The 18,205-nt window shown below is 37.8% G+C and overlaps 1 protein-coding gene and 1 long non-coding RNA gene across 3 annotated transcripts in view; one reads left to right on the forward strand and one right to left on the reverse strand.

The window, feature by feature from the left end:
• The window catches only part of LOC146470019 (von Willebrand factor-like), a 33,245-nt gene extending 26,478 nt beyond the window's left edge, over positions 1 to 6,767 (forward strand). For both annotated transcript variants that reach the window (XM_085122101.1, XM_085122102.1), the window contains exons 4-8: positions 247 to 406; positions 2,099 to 2,520; positions 3,337 to 3,493; positions 5,664 to 5,822; positions 6,620 to 6,767. In XM_085122101.1, coding sequence (XP_084978227.1) covers positions 247 to 406; positions 2,099 to 2,520; positions 3,337 to 3,493; positions 5,664 to 5,822; positions 6,620 to 6,696 — 975 coding nt within the window. In that variant the 3' untranslated portion in view covers positions 6,697 to 6,767. The remainder of the gene's footprint in view (positions 1 to 246; positions 407 to 2,098; positions 2,521 to 3,336; positions 3,494 to 5,663; positions 5,823 to 6,619) is intronic.
• A 3,982-nt stretch (positions 6,768 to 10,749) lies between these two features.
• LOC146470021 (uncharacterized) lies at positions 10,750 to 17,527 on the reverse strand. The gene is made up of 4 exons (XR_014867028.1): positions 17,306 to 17,527; positions 13,783 to 13,827; positions 11,869 to 11,955; positions 10,750 to 11,773 (listed from the first exon to the last, which is right to left on the reverse strand). It is a non-coding gene; the product is annotated as an uncharacterized LOC146470021 (long non-coding RNA).
• Between the last annotated feature and the right edge of the window lie 678 nt (positions 17,528 to 18,205).

The following is an 18,205-nucleotide window of genomic DNA, read 5'->3' on the forward strand; positions in this document are numbered from 1 at the left end:
CGTTAAGATTTTACCAGAATGCTAACATGATAAACGCTGAGGTATTTTGATATAGGTACGTACCATTTATGTAACTTGTACAGCGACTCGGTCCTAATGGGTTCATTGTACCATCAAAGTCAAACTTCTACAGATGGTTAAATGTATAGATTTCTCGCAAAAGTAAAGAGCATAACTTATGTTCACTTCTTAGCGCCTGTATAGAAAACGAACAAATATGATGTTTCTTTCTTCTTCTTTTTTCAGTCCAAAGGCGTCCGTTTGGTCGTCATTGCAATTGGTCCTAAAGCAAAAGAGGATGAATACCACAAGGTATTAGTTGCGATTGCAGGAAAGGAATTGTTCTTTGTAGATAACTATGATGAACTTGAAGAAACAGTCGACAACATCACTGCCTTTATCTGTCGTAAGTATTGTTCAGCTGCATCGTTTAGTACCACTCGACCGGTTTATAAGGAGGGAGGGTAACTCTAGAACTAGGGTTACCCTAGCAAGAGGGTTAAAGATACCCCGGGTTTACAAACAAAATTTCACGGGTTGTCACTCGGGTCAACTACACCGCAAAGCGCGAAGCGGCCGAAAGCGCGGGAAAATTGAAATCAAAACCTTGGAAGGGTAACCCTAGCGCTAGGGTTACCTTGCCTCCTTGTAAGGAGGCCATTAGATTTTGTACGTACTATCGGCGACTACAAACACCAGAAGACGTTATGTAATCGCGACTTCAAATTCTCTCCTCTACTGGCCCAGAGCCCCGATACTGACTACTGGTGTAAGCTGTGGTTGGAATTTAGTTGGGAGGGAGTTGGTTTTGACAAAAGGCGATCAAACTAGTTAAGAACATCAGGAAAATCTGAAATATTTCAATTCGATCTTATTTAGCTATGAAGCAGTTACTCGCAGAATCAAGTATTAACTGAAAGATTTTGTCGAGCGTGTTGACATTTAATCAGTATGCTGAAAAACAAGGTTTGCGACTGATTAAGACTTCTTAATACAAACAGCCGATATTACAACACGCCTACCGCCTTTGGTACCACCCGAAGGTTAGCTTGGTAACAACAAAAGAGTACTGACAGCCAACTCTCGCCTTGCGGACACCTCACTACTCACTATTACGGACACCGCGATAATACGGACAACAGCTCAATCCCCAGCAAAAATAAATTACAGACGTTTGACTGAAATAAATTCCCGCTATTACGGACTCTCGCTATTAAGGACACTAACTCGCGGACCCAAGGGTGTCCGCAATAAAGGGAATTGACTGTACTACAGTCTGGGGATTGAGCTGCTGTCTGTATTATCGGGATGTCCGTAATAGCGAGGTGTCCGCAAGGCGAGAGTTGACTGTACTCAATCTACCATGCGTTTTTCTGCACTAAAGAAAGACACTGCTCCAAAGTAAAAAAAAAAAAATAGACACCCTCTCTTTATTTTCTTCACCATTATATATCCTTGGTTTATTCTTTTCGTAATTGACGTCTTGTATTTGCAAGCTACTTTGACTACTCGGCCTGTCATGTTGTATACAAATCATTACGTACCTATATATTTCCCCCATTTGTCTTCCGGTGATTCGGCAAACCTTGCTACTTTGGGTCCCGAGGAGGAGGTATGTGTGTGTGTGGAAGGGGGGGGGGGGGGGGGGGGGACTCCTCGGAATATTTGGTGGGGCTGTGTGGCTCACTTACTCATTAAACCCTGACCATAGTTTAGACCAAAATATGGAATTTTCCCGTACTCTTTTTCAGTCATTGGTTTCTTGAATCCATATTCGTTTCTGAAAAATCCAACCCCGTTTTCAGACTTTCAGACCAAAATGGTAAAATTAGAAAAACTTATAAAAAAATTATACAGGGTGGCCAAGTTAGCACCGAGGCTGGTATCCATAGGGGCTTTGTGTGTATTACAGACCAAAGTAATAAATCTTTGCCGTAGTGCCAGCCTTGCATTCAGTTTTGTATTTTCACGTTGAAGTGACGCCTGACACGAGGTCTTTCACAAGAGAGATCCGGCAAAATTACCAGCAAGTTTAATTCCTGCGTTGTGTGGACCTCTGCATTCAAACGTTTTCCTTCTTTATGTCATTTTATTTAAGCACCAAAACAATGTGAGGTGGACTTGGCATTTTTGGTGGACAAAACGGACAGTGTTGGAGAAGACAATTTTAAGTTGCTAAAAGGATTCCTTATGGAAGTCTCTAACGCCCTGACAATCGGTCCCGATGCAACCCACACCGCGTTCATTCTGTTTGCCAAAAACGCAGAGGTGCTAAACACTTTTGCAGACAGTGAATACTACAGCAACAAGGCCGTGCAACGTCTGATAGAGAACATACCTGTCAAACTTGGCAAGCGTACCTTCATCGACCGAGCACTAAAAGCAGCCGCTGACAAACTATATACTCTGGAGGGAGGAGACAGGACCGAGCCAGACTTTCACAATTTGCTGATTCTGATGACCGATGGGAGAACTAATCCTGATTCCGAACCCTTCTCGAGTATACTTCCTTCTCTTCAGGTATAACGAAAACGGAGCTTTGTGATAATGAAATTTGAACGGAGGAATGTTAAATGAGCAAGATTGGAAAGGAGTGCAAAAATTAATTGCTAGCCACGCCGAGAAAGCTGTCCTGAAAAATTGTCCCCTTAAAGCTACCTTTTCGCAATCGTCAACGAGAGTGAAACTTGGCAGGATGATAGAACCGTTAGTTTTCCGAGCAAATTTGTGATTTGTTTTCAGTTTTAACAGTTCTTGAAGGGAAGGAGGCGTTACGTTTTAAGAGTAATGACTAATTTTAGTTTTGTCCTTCTGATCCAAAAAATTACTAGGATGTGAAATGAGAAAAGATGATTGAAGAATTTCCAAGGTGAAGAAAATATTCACATTGAAGTTGGCTTTTATTAAACTTATTTCAATATTTTTTCGAACCTTCTTTGCTTGTCTCATCAAAATTTGATTCAAGAAACGTTCAAACGTAAAGTTACGCATTTTCGCATGAAAACCAGGTAATATTATTAAAGATCGGCGAACATACAAAAGAGCTCACGGAAAGAACCACAGTGTATGAATGTGTTGAAGTTGCGCCCCAAGCGTCGGTAGCAAACTCCTTGGCATTGCTATGGTAACCCCGAGGTAGAAAGTAGCTGAAGATGACCACTTTTTGGGACATCTCAAACAGCATCAGCAATTTAACTAATGATACTTCACTAAAAGTAACAGACAGGAAATTTTTGCGAACATTTTTCGTTATATATAGACAATCTCAACTGCAAACATTCTTTTTTCTTTTTTTGTCTGAAAGGCATACTGATTAACAACTACGATTTTTTTCAGGCTAAAGAAGTAAAGATTGTTGCCATCGGAATTGGCAACTATAAAGAATTTCTAGATCAGCTGGAAGAGATTGCAGGCGGAAAACAAAATGTTTACACTTTGAACGACTTTGAAGACCTGTCGAAAATATTCCATGAAATACTGGAGGAGACCTGCGGTAAGTTATCCACAAGCTAAGCATCCCCTTAGTTTATACGAAAACACTAGCTGGAAGCTGAGATCTCTCGTCCGGCAAGTGCATGAAATTAATTACAGAAGTATGACTGTTTCAAAAGCAATCTATGCCTTTCCTCTTCTTCTTCTTCTTCTTCTTCTTCTTCTTCTTCTTCTTGACCCGAAAATGAGGCCTTTCTCTTCATAATTAATACCTTTAGGTGATAAATTTTGAGAAAAAAAAAAACAACAAGCAAATTGTGCAATCTTGAAGTAATATTTCTCAAACTTATTAATAATTCATGAAAAGGAAACAAAGTAAGGTTTGGAAATGTGATCTTAATTATCATAACATTTTGTAAACTTTTGCTTCGAATTTCTCCAAGAATTATCTATAGTTTGAGAAGCTATATTAAACACTCGAAAGAGTGTTTCCTCCTATTTCCAAACACCTCGAATGTGGTTAAAAAAATCTCGGCTGCGCCTCGTTTTTCCAACCTACTCCTCGGTGTTTGGAAATCGGAGGAAACACTCCTCCTCCTTCTCAAACTTATTAATAATTCATCAAGAGAAAACAAAGAAAATCACTACCGTGACCGTGGTTTGGATATGTGATCCTAATTACCATAACATTTTGCCAACTTTAGCCTTGAATTTCTCCAAGAATTATTGATCATTTGAGAAGCCACATCAAACACTCGAAACTGTGTTTCATCAGATATCCAAACACCTCGAAGTCGCTTAAAAAAACTCGGCTGCTCCTCGTTTTTTCAACCTACTTCTCAGTGTATGGATATCTGATGCCCGGGGGGGGGGGGGGGGGGGCACTTGACCTATGTTTGGGTATAGGGGTGCCGCTGGGGGTTTGAAACCCTGACCCTGGTCAGGACGAAAATAACCTTAAATACCTACCCTGTGTAGGACAGCGCCCTCTATTTTAGGACCCTATCTAGGACAAAGGACAACATCTATCTGTTGGGTGACACAAGTGTTTATTGGTAATAGTAATAACATTTAAAGACCCACTGTCACTTACCGGACGTGATGTTTCATGCATTGAAACGCAAATACCAATCACAACAGATAAAATAATACACTTCCTAAAAGTGATGGCGAAAAATCCCAAAATTTCGCATTAACAGCGGTGAACCTTAAGTGGAAACTCAATTGACGTGAAGCATTGTTCACTAACTAACGTCTCTGATTTCGGATTGCCAAAGACAAGACGACAGTCTTGCAACCGTACCCTGTCTAGGACGGATCCAGGACAGACTCGCTTGAAATTATGAACCCTGTTCAGGGCAGAGAGGCCAAAAACCATACCCTATCCAGCGGCACGTCCCCGTATAGCCCATATAGGGGAGTACCCCCCCCCCCCCCCCCGGATCTGAGGAAACACTCTTCCTCGTGTTTGATATATTACATCAAACGTCACATCGTTCTTATAAGCTGAAAAACTTTTTTGAAAGACTTTGATTAATTTTAAACCTTGTTTTTGTTTTTTACTCGACAACTTGACTTTTTTACTATTAGGAACATATTTGCTTTTATCTATTTTGTATGTTGTCAGTTTATGTATTTAGGTAGACCGCCTTGGCGAGTTGGACCCCCTCATTAAATATTATCATTATTATTATTATTATTATTATTATTATTATTATTATTATTATTATTATTATTATTATTATTATTATTATAAGCCTTAGCTGCCTTAGTGCAGCTAAGGCTTATAAGAACGCTATTTTGTCAGAACCAAATAGATTGCACACTTTGTGCACTCTTATGGGCTCGGATAACTTGCCTTATTGCGGTGTAATAGAAAAAATATATGATTTGTTGTTTTCCGAGTGAATAAAGAAACTTTAAACGGTTGCCCTTTGGGCGATCATGAATTTCCCTGCAGAATGTTACTAAGGGGACCTTTTGTTTTTATCTTATAAATGCAAAAATATGATTTAAATCATTTGGCCTATTGATAATGATCTGATTATGTTAAAAGCTAAATGTTACAATTTTCTTTAAACATTTACTTATTCCTTTAAAAATGACATAGGATTTAACTAGCATAACTTTGAATCAAAAGGCGTGGAAAACTATAAACCTTTGACAATGGGTATGTTTTTTCTTTCTTTTTTGTTGTCTAATCTGACGTAATTATAATATAATTTTTCCAGAGCCGTACAACAACACTGCCAGGCGCCTGCTGCCTCATCCGAAGATTAAGCGGAACCGTGGCTACGTCCAGCGCCATAATCCTAAAAATTGTCGGCACGAAAAATCACGATGCAATGGAGTGAACAAGCTTAGAGCTCGCCTACGGATTGACTTTCAAGGTATTTTTTCTTCATTAAAATTAACCGTGTGTGAGATATAACTAAATAGTTATTTCTCTTCACACTGTACGATAAACATGCATGAAAACAACATATGCGCCGTAACATCATTCGGTCTTCTGCTAAGCAGTTTAATCTTAACCCGTAAACTGAAGTACATCAGCATCCCATTCACAATGTTCTCGAGTAGTGAATAACAGTATACTGAAACAAAATAGAGGGCTGCAGTGCTATACTTTAAAATCTGCCGCACTGGACAAACTTAGTCGAGAAAAAAACGGTAAAAGCTCGAGGAAGAATGAAACCAAAAGAGGAGACAAAATGGCAGAGAATAAAGTTAAGGGTCTGGCGTTTCATGAGGATTCCTGAGTAGTCTGCATAAACAACACTGATTTAGGGCCCAGTGGGGATTGATATTATCAATCAATCGCGAGTAATCATCAGGACCATCAGGGCCGGGTTGTTTCAAAGCCGATGACGGCTAATCTACAATTAAAAGTTAATCGAAGTTTTCATTTTGCTCGTTAAGAATGGTTTTAAAGGCTAATTTCAAGCTCAAGTCAAAGAAAAAACTAAGTTAAAACTGAGGGCCAATAATCTTTTGGAATTATGATCTTTTAGAAGAATCACCATTGATTAGTAATTAAACTCGAACCAGAGTTCACGTTAATCCAGGATTAGTTTAATCGGGCTTTCAGCAACTGAGCCCTGAGCATTAATCTCAGAAAGGTGCAAGAATATTCGAATTCGAAGTCATATTAACGTATTTTATGCCCTTTCTGATTATTTTTTTCTAGGATTCAGCGATGTCAGTTACAGTCTTCAGGATACCGGCAAAAAGGAAGCACTAAAGTTAAACTCTGATAATAAGTAATATGCATTTGCAAACGTTTTAACAGTATTAGAGACCGATCGTAAATGAATAAACAGGGACTAATTTAACTTTGCTGTTTGTCTCGCTTATGATGAGTTGTGTGGGCAAATGGTTAATTCTTCAATGGTTAAAGTTGCTAGGTGTTATAAATTTGACTTCCCCTGTGCACAGGTAGCTCAAGCGGTAACAATGCTCCCCGCCCCCCCCCCCCCCCCCCCCTCCATTTTTACAGAAGAGGAGTCAACATTTTTCTCCATTTTTTGCTTTTTCAATTAAATTGAGACATTACGGGAGTGACAGTTTTCCTCAATTTTTGGCTTTTTGACGAATTTGAGACATAACAGGGGTGAAGAGTTTTGACTATTTTTTGGCTATTTTTAAGAATTTTAGTAAAAAGGAGTGACGATTTTGCTCGATTCTTAGCAATTTTTACTAAATTCCATCACAGCGGGAGTGAAGGTTTTCCGAGATTTTTTGCTATTTAGACGAATCTGAGACATAACAAGAATTAAGTTACCGCTGCATTTTTGGGTATTTCTAGATATTTAGCTATTTTGACGTATCTTAGAAATCACAGGATTTTTCTCGATTTATGGTCATTTTGACGAATTCGACTAATAACAAGAGTAATGGTTTTTCTCAATTATTGTGTATTTGAGAAATTTGAGACATAAAAGGAGGAAATGTTCTGCTCCATTTCTGGCTATTTAGACGAATTTAAGACATAACAGGAGTTAAGGTATTGAATTGCTAGATTTTTGCCTATTTTGATGAATTAATGAGACATAATAGAAGTTAAGATTTTTCATGATCTTTGGCAATTTTGACGAATTTGAGGCTTGACAAGAGATGCCTTTTTGCTCGATTTTATTCTATTTTCAAGAATTTGAGACATAACAAGACTGAAGAAAGAAAACAATCAACTTATTGCTCTACTTTCGCCGATTGTAACGAATGTGAGACCAGAAATTATCGCGCGCTACCCAGTAGCAGTAAAGTTGTATAGAGTTAAAGAAATCATCAGCATACGGTCCTTTAAGCTTTTAGCGGAAATCGAACTTAAAATGTTATCCCATAAATATGTCACGCGAATCTCTTCTATTCTTATCTTGCGGTAAGGTTAACCAAATGCAAATATTTACGACATTATTGCTATTCTGTCTACATTCTCTTTCTAACTGTTTACTCACTTATGTTAATCCATTTGAACTATGTCCAGTTCTTTGCGTTCAAATTATTCTATTGCTTTTATTCTGTTCGTTAATACGTGATGACGCCATTAGCCTCTGATTGGTTTGTCATCAAGCTATTGTAATTTGCCTATACTAGTAGTAATCGAAGATTATAGTGCGTCGACTTAGGCCCTTTAGCACCCTACTGGGTTGCATTAATCATGTTAAGATTACAGGAACCTGTAAGTATAGTTGCAAAACATTAGGTTATTGTCTGGGAACAATTGTCAACAGCTGTTAGAAACGTTTTATGCTACCAGTCCCAGGTGTTTATAGGGCATCTTACCAAGGATGCGGCGGATATTTCGGAAAGAAAAGGATCTTACCTTGTCTTGTACTTTTCGCAGCGAAACCACGAGGAACGGTACGAAACGCGCGCGGGACGTCAAGATGTTATTGCCAGTGACGTTTTCATAATGAACGGTGAAAGAAAAGTTCCTCGGAGATGCATGACATGACCACTCTGAAGAAACGTCTATGTTTTTTAATATTTTGATATTTATTTTGATAACAATCACATCCGATGCACAACCTCTTTTCTCGATTTCTCGCGCTCAATAACATGCATGTGCACAGAGGTAGGTTCTAAGTACGAAAAGCGGTTTTCTCCACACTGAGAAAGGGTTATATACCCGAAACGCGCGCGCGCGTGTGTGTGTGTTTTTTTTTTTTTTTTTTTTCAAAACATGATTTTATCTATTTTTATATCAATCCTATTCGATATACAACTTCTTTTTTCGATTACTCGAGCTCAGGAACATTTACAGCGGTAGGCACTGGGCACGAAACGCGCTGGGCATGATGGACTGTCATATTCATTATGCTATTGTGACGGTGCGATTTTGTACCGACATATTTTCTCGATTTTTTGCACTAAGGAACACGCGCGCTGGGCATGATGGACAGTATTGGGACGACTCGATTAGGAAGCGTCTCCTTCGTCGACGCAATTAGTGCAACACCACCCGGATGGTTTGGGCGGAATCAGTGAACTAAGCGCACAGTACACAGAATGAACCCTCCTCTTTTGTTATTTATTGGACCCTTTGATTTTTCTTAACACACTACAATTCAATTCGGAATACAATTACCTTTCCATTCACTCACCCTTCACCCAAACATAACACAACACACCACTAGAATGGAACAACACAATAGGACACAAGACAAGCACAATAAAACAAAAGAAACCTACTAACACAAAGCAACAAGCACAAAACAAAGAAAACAAACCTACTGAACAAAACACAACACAACACCAGACAAGTACAATACAATACACGTACAGTACAACACAACACAAGACTAGAAAAGACAACACAACACAACACTTGCGAAGCTACACTCAATTTTAAATCATGCCGTTGCTTTCAAAATGTTTCGATATGAAATGTTTCTGAAGAATTTCGAGACAATTTTTCTTTCCTCGCGAGAAATCTGTTTCCAAAAAAAATATCCTTCTCACGACTTTGATACCACCAAAGAGTGAACTGATAACTAAATTATTTCCCGATTTTTTAACTATTTTCACGAATTTGAATCGAGACCAGAAAGGAGTAATTTTATTGCTTACTTTTTGTCCATTTTTAAACATCTGAGACCAGGAGAAAATGAACTTATTCCTCAATTTTTGGCCATTTTGAGGAATTTGATATATGACAGGGGTTAATGTTTGGCTCGATTTTCGCTATTTTGACGATTTTGGAACGTAACAGGAGCGTATATTTTTCAAGATTATTGGTTATAATCTGCATATATTATCTGGTTTGAGAAGCAAACAGTTTTCCGAGAGCAAGCTTAAGGCATACTGTCAGTCTCAGGGGTCAGGTAATGTCGCCCGGCTTCGAATTGTCCTAGGAATCGTAGTAATGGCTAGTTTCTAGCGGCATTGCGGTGTTACTTTAAATGGCCATAAACCAAATTTATATCGATGGAACCGCTAAAATAATCGATTAGTTTTGTTCACAATTAGGCCGACTAATACACATTAAAATTAGTTTTTATTATTTATATTGCATTATAGTATTTTAAAAATAATGAAACGGATTGCAACTTAAAACAATTACCAATTTTCAGTTTCAAGTTCTTTCTCTGTAATTTGAAGGAATCGCTAAAATAAACTGATTATATTTTGTTATTCTCAGGAGAAATCACTTAATATTTCTTCTCGGTTCTCTAGGAGCAATTTGATGTAAGCGAAAAGGTACTTTGTCAAATATTTCGACCAGTTTTGCCCAAAACATATGGGATTGAAGAATCTTATTGGGGAAGTTACCCTTTCTAACAAAACGGTTCTCAATTGAGTGTCGAAAGTAATTTCGCGTTTGCTTTGGTTTTGCAATTACTTCGCTCTGTGATGGAAACCTCCGCCACTTTCTCAACCAATGGGAATCTAAACCAAAACCAATCGTGTTTTCACTGCACGCGTTTTCCCGCGCTTGGTGCCAGTTACATGTATTTGCTTCGAATTCTGATTGGCTCGTTGTGTTGTTTACATCTGTTGTGATTGGCCAGAGTAATTGCTTTGGTTTTGATTTTACGACGCTCAAATTGAAAACCGCTTCTAATCCATGTAGTTTGATCTTCGGTGTTACTGATCACCGCAAAATTATAGCAGCCAAAGTAAAAAAAATGCGTTCATCAATGATGCTTTTGAGATTTGCCTGTAAATGGCCATTGTTAAAATTTTAATTAGTTTAATTGATGTAAGTCGTATTTTTTTAAGTTTTGGTTGGGTATATAACCAGAGCAACTTATGAAACTCTAGTTAATCTCGCCCCAAATTATGATTCCCAGATAAACAAAAGATTGAGACACGGGATGGAAATGAACAGGATTTATTTTTATTATTTTTTCACTACACTCAGGAAAGAATTAAAAAAAACTTTGATATTGGTTGTAGTGGAATTCGAAACACTGTCATATTTGAAATGTTCAATTTAATACAGATAGAGTTTTTCCTCCAAAAGAAATGTTGACATTAATCGTGTAATCAAAGACGTTGATCTTTCTTTGCTACCAAACACATATTTTCCGAATACTCATTTAGAAAAATAATTAGCCCGACGTATTCAAACGTGTACACGTTACTAGAGCGCCAACTCAATCAGTGTGAAAGAAACAATGCAAAAATAGCTGCTTAGTTTGGCAAATATTTATCATGAGAGCAAACTAACTATAAAAGTAGATAATAATACTTATGAAAGGAAAACTATAAAAAAAATGCTTAAAATGTAAAAACAATCGCTTAGTGTTTTGTATTCCACTGGTATTTCCTCTAAGATTAATTAAGAGAATTGGTCATAACAAGTTTGTTCGAAAAGGACCCACCTTGTCTGGGGTAGGGGTTCATCGGAGACACCACCTATCTCATGAACATTACTGACAAAATTTTATAGGCTTTAATATTTGAGTTGACACAGAAATATTCAGCTAACAAGAGTCAGTATTGCTAGTTAAACAAGAAAAGTGAGGTTTGAATCTCATTGCCATTTTTATACTGCTGGAAAGAGGGAGGGGGGCTATGCAATGAAGACACTTTCATTGCAGGTTGAGAAGGGGGTTTCAGGCAGAGGCCGCTGTTTTTTAGTTTGGTGGGTCCTGTTCGAGTATAATAGTTTCAACCACATCAGTACGTTTTTGAAACTAAGATGGCGCTGGAAGACAGAAAACAGAGGAGAGTTAGAGAACTTCACAATCAAGTAGGAACGTAAAGGGTTAGAGTCACATGTCCAGATAACTCGCCGGTGATTGGTCCTCTTATGTGGGACATACAAGGGAGGCTGGTTCCACTCCTAGTTCCATTGCCATCCAGGCGCACTCGGCAATACAGCAAGTGCGGCGGACTGGTAACAAGAATAAAAAGCGCGGAACGTGTTAGTTTTGGAATTAGAATAGAAAGATTTTAAACTTAAATTTGACGATATAGCCTTTTTTTTACCTCGTGTTTGTGAAATGCATTGCATATGGTCCGTGTCTACTCCATATTTTGCCATCTTCCTTTTCACAAGTTCTCCGCATTCGCCAGCTAGAATAAAACACAATTCAATTTCGTGAGATATAAAATATCTGAACTGATCAATAATATTTTTAATGTAATCCTTTTTGAACATTGGGGATGCTGAATTAAAGAATATAATAGTAAAATAAATAAACAACTTCATTTCTCGAGGATAAAAAAAAACATGACAATTAATTGTTGTTCAGTAGTTAAACGCAACAACAACAACAACTCCTAAGTCCTATTTATGCTAAAGCATTCAAGAGAATCTAACTGTTTCAAGTAATATATCAAACACGAGACACAGTGTTTCATCACATATCAAACACCGAGAAGAGAGTTGAAAATACGACGCGTAGCGGAGTATTTTTGACGGGCTTCGAGGTTTTTGATATTGTGATGAAACACTGTGACGAGTGTTTGATATAACTTTTCAAACAAACTGATTTTGAAGGAGAGATTAAGGATGCAAAAACAAGGAGTTTTTCATCAGATTTCCAAACACGTCACGGTGCATGATTTCCTTTGTCTTTGGCTTTTGAATTATTTTAAAATGAGTTTGAGAAATTGTGATGAAATAATATGACGAGTGTTTGATATAACTTCTCAAACAAACTTATTCTGAAGGAGAAAATAAGGATGCAAAAACGAGGGGTTTTTCATCAGATATCCAAACACGTCACGGTGCATGATTTCCTTTGTCTTTGGCTTTTGAATTATTTATGAGTTTGAGAAGAGCAGTTCACATGTGTTTCGTAAATTTGGAATTAATGAGTGTTCCTTGAGCACTGATCAACATCATTCCACTTACGGCCATCACTTTCATTTACATATCATAATCAGGTTGTTATTGGCCAAAGCTCTGGTGTGTACTTATAGGCTTTCTGGGCATTACCCAAGAATAATTTTGTGGCATATAATAAGTTTGTTAATGCGTATTATATCATCTATTGGAAGCCAGCCAGCCTAACTTAGTAAAAGTACCACAGAATTATTGTTAACTACGGCATCTAAAATTATTATAGCATAGGCCTGTGGTTTTTGTATTCTTCCTCAGGCCTATGCTATAATAATTTTAGATGCCACAGTTAACAATAGTTATTAAAATAATCTTTCTAAATTCTAAATGGAGCAGTTACCCATGGCCAGAAAAGGCTTAATGAGGGCATTAAACAATAATTTCCGACAGCTGATAGTCAGGCATGTTTTTGCTATATATAAGAAGAGAAATTCTGTGGTTCAGCTTATTAATAATGTAGTCTATATGCAAATTTGAGTTTAGATTAGAAGTGACAAAAATCATAAAATTTTGTTAGTAAAATCCGGCGCTAGAGAGATGCCTTAACCACTCGGCCACTGAACCAACCATACTGTTAACATAGCCTTTTTAACATTGATTTTTTTTATTATTATTATTTCAATGCAATTACAGATTGGCTGTTTACGGACCGTACAGTGGACAGCTATGAGGTGACATCTTAACACAAGACAATCGTGAACTTTAAATAGAGCGGTTTTCAATTGAGTGTCGAAAGTAATTTCGCGATTGCTTTGGTTTTGTATTACTACGTTCTGTGATTGGTTAACAAAACTCGCGCCACTTTCTCAACCAATGGGAATCCAAACCCAAACCAATCGTGTTTTGGCCGCTCGCGTTTTCGCGCGCTTGACGTCGGTTACACGTAATTGCTTCAAATTCTGATTGGCTCGTTGTGTTGTTTACATCTGTTGCGATTGACCACAGTAATTACTTTGGTTTTGGTTTTACGACACTCAATTGGAAACCGCACTAAAGGAAGCATATGAATCATATGAAATCTAGGTTACTGTAAATGCAACGGTAAATCAACTTACAATCTCTCTTCCGCATCGGCTGATCCTCCCATACGGGAAGTGCAACTAGAAATTAGGAAAAGAAATAATTGAGTTAGTAAAACAAGCACAACGAGATCCATCCACGAGCTTCAAAAATGTTTCTAACTAGCATTAGAATTTTTCTGGTCTATCAGTAACAATAGCAGAACATTCAAACACACAGAACAGAAAGCTTCTGAATTTGTGTATTACAGAGCACACGATTGACAACGGGGGTGTCTTTACAAAACGGCAAGGAACTTCCTAACCATCCGAAATCGATTAACCATCGGTCTTGTCTTTGTAATTCTAGATGGTCAACATTTTCAGTGAAAAGCCTACATTTTTCAAGTCAGTTTCTCCAACCCTTTCGCTCATATTTAAGGTTCGAATTCAAACCTAGTAAAGACCATTACAGTGGAACGCCGACAATACAAACCACCTTCGGGCCGTAAAAATGTGGTCGTAATACAAGGTGGAATTAACGAGGTTGTGAAACTAAGGAAATGACTGGACTTTCAATTCGTTCGGGGTACAAAAAAGTGGTCATAATAACAAGATGGCTGTAAGGCGAACTTCTATTCATCGATTTCAAAATACGAGACATTGGCAAAAACAAGAAGCTAGTTTCTCACAGGGTTCAAGGCGCGAGTTTTACTTCTGTGGGCAGCCGGGGACATGGTCTACCGGAAAATGTTTGAAATTGCTGTTTTCGGCGTTTTCGAGACTGGGGAACTGGTTTTCAAGCCCCAGATTATAGCTCTGAAGCATAAGAACGTAAGAAAGATTGAAAATTAAATAACTCAAATCAAAGCACCAGATATTACATGGCAAGCAACCTGATGTTACTTCCTGGACGAATATCCTATTTACAGCTGATCTTTCATTCGAATGATCGCCCTCTATGATTTCATCTAGACTCGAAAATTAGTGCCATAGTTGGAAGAACTGTTCAGTAGCTTTTGTTTGATTCCCATAATGCTTTCATTGGATTTTCTAAACTTCCTTCGATTGCCTCTACACTGCACTGCAGGCTACGGATCTGTTGTGTTTTTAGAAGAGTAGGTTCACTTCCTTTATTTAGTCTAAAAAATCGTTTGCTTGATTGGTAGCAGAGCAAGACCCTGTACGAAACTGAAGTGGAAAAACCCTGGAAATGCGGAGTTTGTTCGGTAGCGTAAGGAACATGGGCATTGCGTTACTAAGTTAATTCATTGTGAGGCAATTCTTTTCGCTCTCATTCTGTGGAAGATCATTAATTAAAGACTATGAATGACGCCGTGTAACTAATTTGTGACTAACTTCAGGACGGTACTTACTTTTTTACTGCGCATACGTTCTTCGCATCTCGAGATAGTTGAGTTTTCTATGGGTGGTGCCTACTAATGCAGAGGGTATTTTTACGCGGTTTAAAACTATGCGAAGAAAGCAGAACTTAGCAAGTGCTCTTGGTATCCAAAAAGAAAATTGGAGGTAGCCATACATTTTTCAGAGATAATAAAGCTTCAATTAAGAAAAAAAACGCCATACATTGCTTTGTACTCTTTTGTGTTTTAGAATAATTGTTACTTAATCATTTCTAAAAAATGTGTGGTTACCCCCCATTTTCTTTTTGGATTTCAATAGCCCTTGCTAAGATCTGCTTTCCCCGCACAGTCATTAACCACACAAAAATAATTCTTCATTAGTAGGCACCGTCCTTAATTTTTTGTAACTTAGTTTAATCGGGGAGGGGAGGCCGAATCACGCATAAGCTTTCTAGTTTCCGTCTTCTCGCCACTTTTTCTTTGAAACTTAATTTAAATTATTTCATTGTGACTTGTTTTGTAATCTCTTTGTGCGGCAAAATAATTTTAAAAACGAGAGAGACAGAGACAGAGAAAGCTGCAACCGCTGACTAATAGTACCGCTCTATCGAATAGTATTCTAAAGCCGTCGATAACCAAATTTTAACGCCGGTCTGGATAAATTCACTACTTTTAGCAATAATTTGATTGCTTTCTACTGGTTTACATGGTTGGGTTTTGGTCTTCATTTCCTTTAATTAGAGCATTTTTAACTTTTTTAGTTTGCATCGACGTTCCAAAGACCATATACTTAGTTAGAAGGATGTATTTTTACATCTTAATCAAATCAGCAAAAATGAGAAGAAATTTCCAATCGGTAAATTGTAACAAACATTTAGGTCAATCAGCTAAGCAATTTGATGTAAAATAAAAATCATAAAACCCCTGAAACTTACCAAAATTTAAAAAAAAGAGTCATTTTAACTGTTTTTAATATTTTTAGAAGGTAACAGTCCTTTTTTTGGATTCGCTGATCTAGTTGATCAATCTTAATTCTACGAAAAAAATCTGTGATGACCAGACAATCGGTTCAATGTTTCCTGTCAATCATTGTCGATGATTTGAAAGCTAGCTGGTAATTATAAGATTGCCCCAGAATCAATGAATTATTGAAGAATATTTAACTAGATTGACTAGTGACTTGACACAGTCAGTCTTTGATGACCAAAAATGTTTAGTCCATACATAGTAACGCCGCATGATAACTCTAAAAAAAAAGGAAAGAAAAAGTTCACTGAGATTTATAAGACTTGCTTCCGAAGTGATTATCAACCGGCACTGGACATTGGTCAAATAAAGGCGCAAAGTGGAAAATCGGAGTTCACAGCAGACGTCAGCATTTCATTCGATAATTGACAACGGTTTTTTAGGCGGTACTCGTCGACAAGTAGCTAAAATAACCGTCAAATGTTGGCAATAACTTAATTAAATATTCTGCTCTACATCTCCAGACGTACATTACTCGGTCGACAATGCTATTTCCTCTTATTTTATAACTTTCAAACTTTCCGGCTGTTTTTGTTCCATCAAGTCCATTAATAATCCCCTAAGCCATCAAAAAGGAGCTTTTTCTGTGATATCAAAGGCTGTTGTCTCTTTTGTTCTCGAATGTAGCATTTTCTTTTCCCGATAACAAACGCTTACAAATCCCAGTGTTCTATATTCATAAAACAACTTACAAGAAATCAAACAGCTAAAGATGAAGTCGTGTCCAGTTAACAAAGGTACCACTGCGCTGGGAAATACAATCCGTAGCAATAAAAAGATAAAATATATACATAGGATCCGTAACGAAATAGCTTTGCCAATCTAAACTCCCCAATGCCTCTTTCACCATCTTTCAGTAAGAAATTGAAAATTGTTTTAGCAAACAACGGGTGAGCCTAACATCCTACTCAGGGGGCGAACACAAAGAGCCATCGATATGTTTGGTTTCGTTTCGTTTTGCCGTACGTTCCTCAAACCAAATTTTCTCCACCAGCATTGAGAGCAATACGTTCCACAACACTTAATTTACCTGATTCTTTCAGTTCCTTCGTAAAAGCTGAAAATTGTAAGCCGATACCACCCTATGTTGTTTTAGGTATTTTCTCATTATAGTGCGTCGTGCCGTTATTTTTAAGAAAGAAAAGTAAACAACGAACTGGAGTGAATCATTCAGAAGCTACAATACTCACGGCATATTGAGGTGAGAATAAACAGTATCGCGATTTCTTTGTAAACCATTTCAGACCGCAGACTGTCGGGGTTTTGACTACGCCGTATCAGTTTAAGGGTGCCACTGATCGATTCCTCACTTTCGAAACCTGTGCATTACCTAAATGAAGCTTTATTTTATACCCTCCCATATCTTTCTGCGGAGCACCTGCGTGCGACTTATCCGATAAGCTTCCATTCATAACACGTTTAATTAGACCGCCGTTACATTAACACATTTAGCCAGCCACAAAAGACACTTTTCGGTCAATTTCTGAAAGTAGCACTTCCTTGAAAGCCTGTAGAATGTGGCCAACTAAACTAATATGTCAAGCGGTTATTACTTTTGCCTTGCACCACGTATTTGTAATTGTATTTTTTTTGGCAGAGGCGTATTGTTTCAATCGAGAGCGCAATCCGGTCCTAGATTACGGAACCCTTGTCTCCAGATAAATGAATTTCTGAAGCAAGTCTCACTCTGCGTCAATCGCGACCTGACATTGATATTATTGAAGTGTAAACTAAACGTTGTACTACTGATTACCCGACGATATTTTCTCGGCCGTAGCAATATCCGTTCATAAAAACTAAAAGTTGGCTAATATTTGGTCTTTTTTCACAAAATTATTGCCCGGTTATTGGTCTTATGCTATAGCGCGTGCGGTTTTAAGCGGTTTTTCGAAATATACCTAAGCTATGAAAACGACAGGATGTGCCGGCGGATAAACATATAAGACATCCTAAGCGTCTCTTATCGATTTCAATGAAATCTTTTTATCTCTCGATGCCAGTACTTAATGAAACTATACCTCTCTTTCAGCGAGATGCGAAGCACCGGAAAGATATTCAAGGATTAGCTATATATCCAAAACAAATGTTTT

Source organism: Pavona decussata, unplaced genomic scaffold, assembly GCF_977016875.1.
Source record: "Pavona decussata unplaced genomic scaffold, jaPavDecu1.1 SCAFFOLD_114, whole genome shotgun sequence".
Classification (NCBI taxonomy): Eukaryota; Metazoa; Cnidaria; class Anthozoa; order Scleractinia; family Agariciidae; genus Pavona; species Pavona decussata.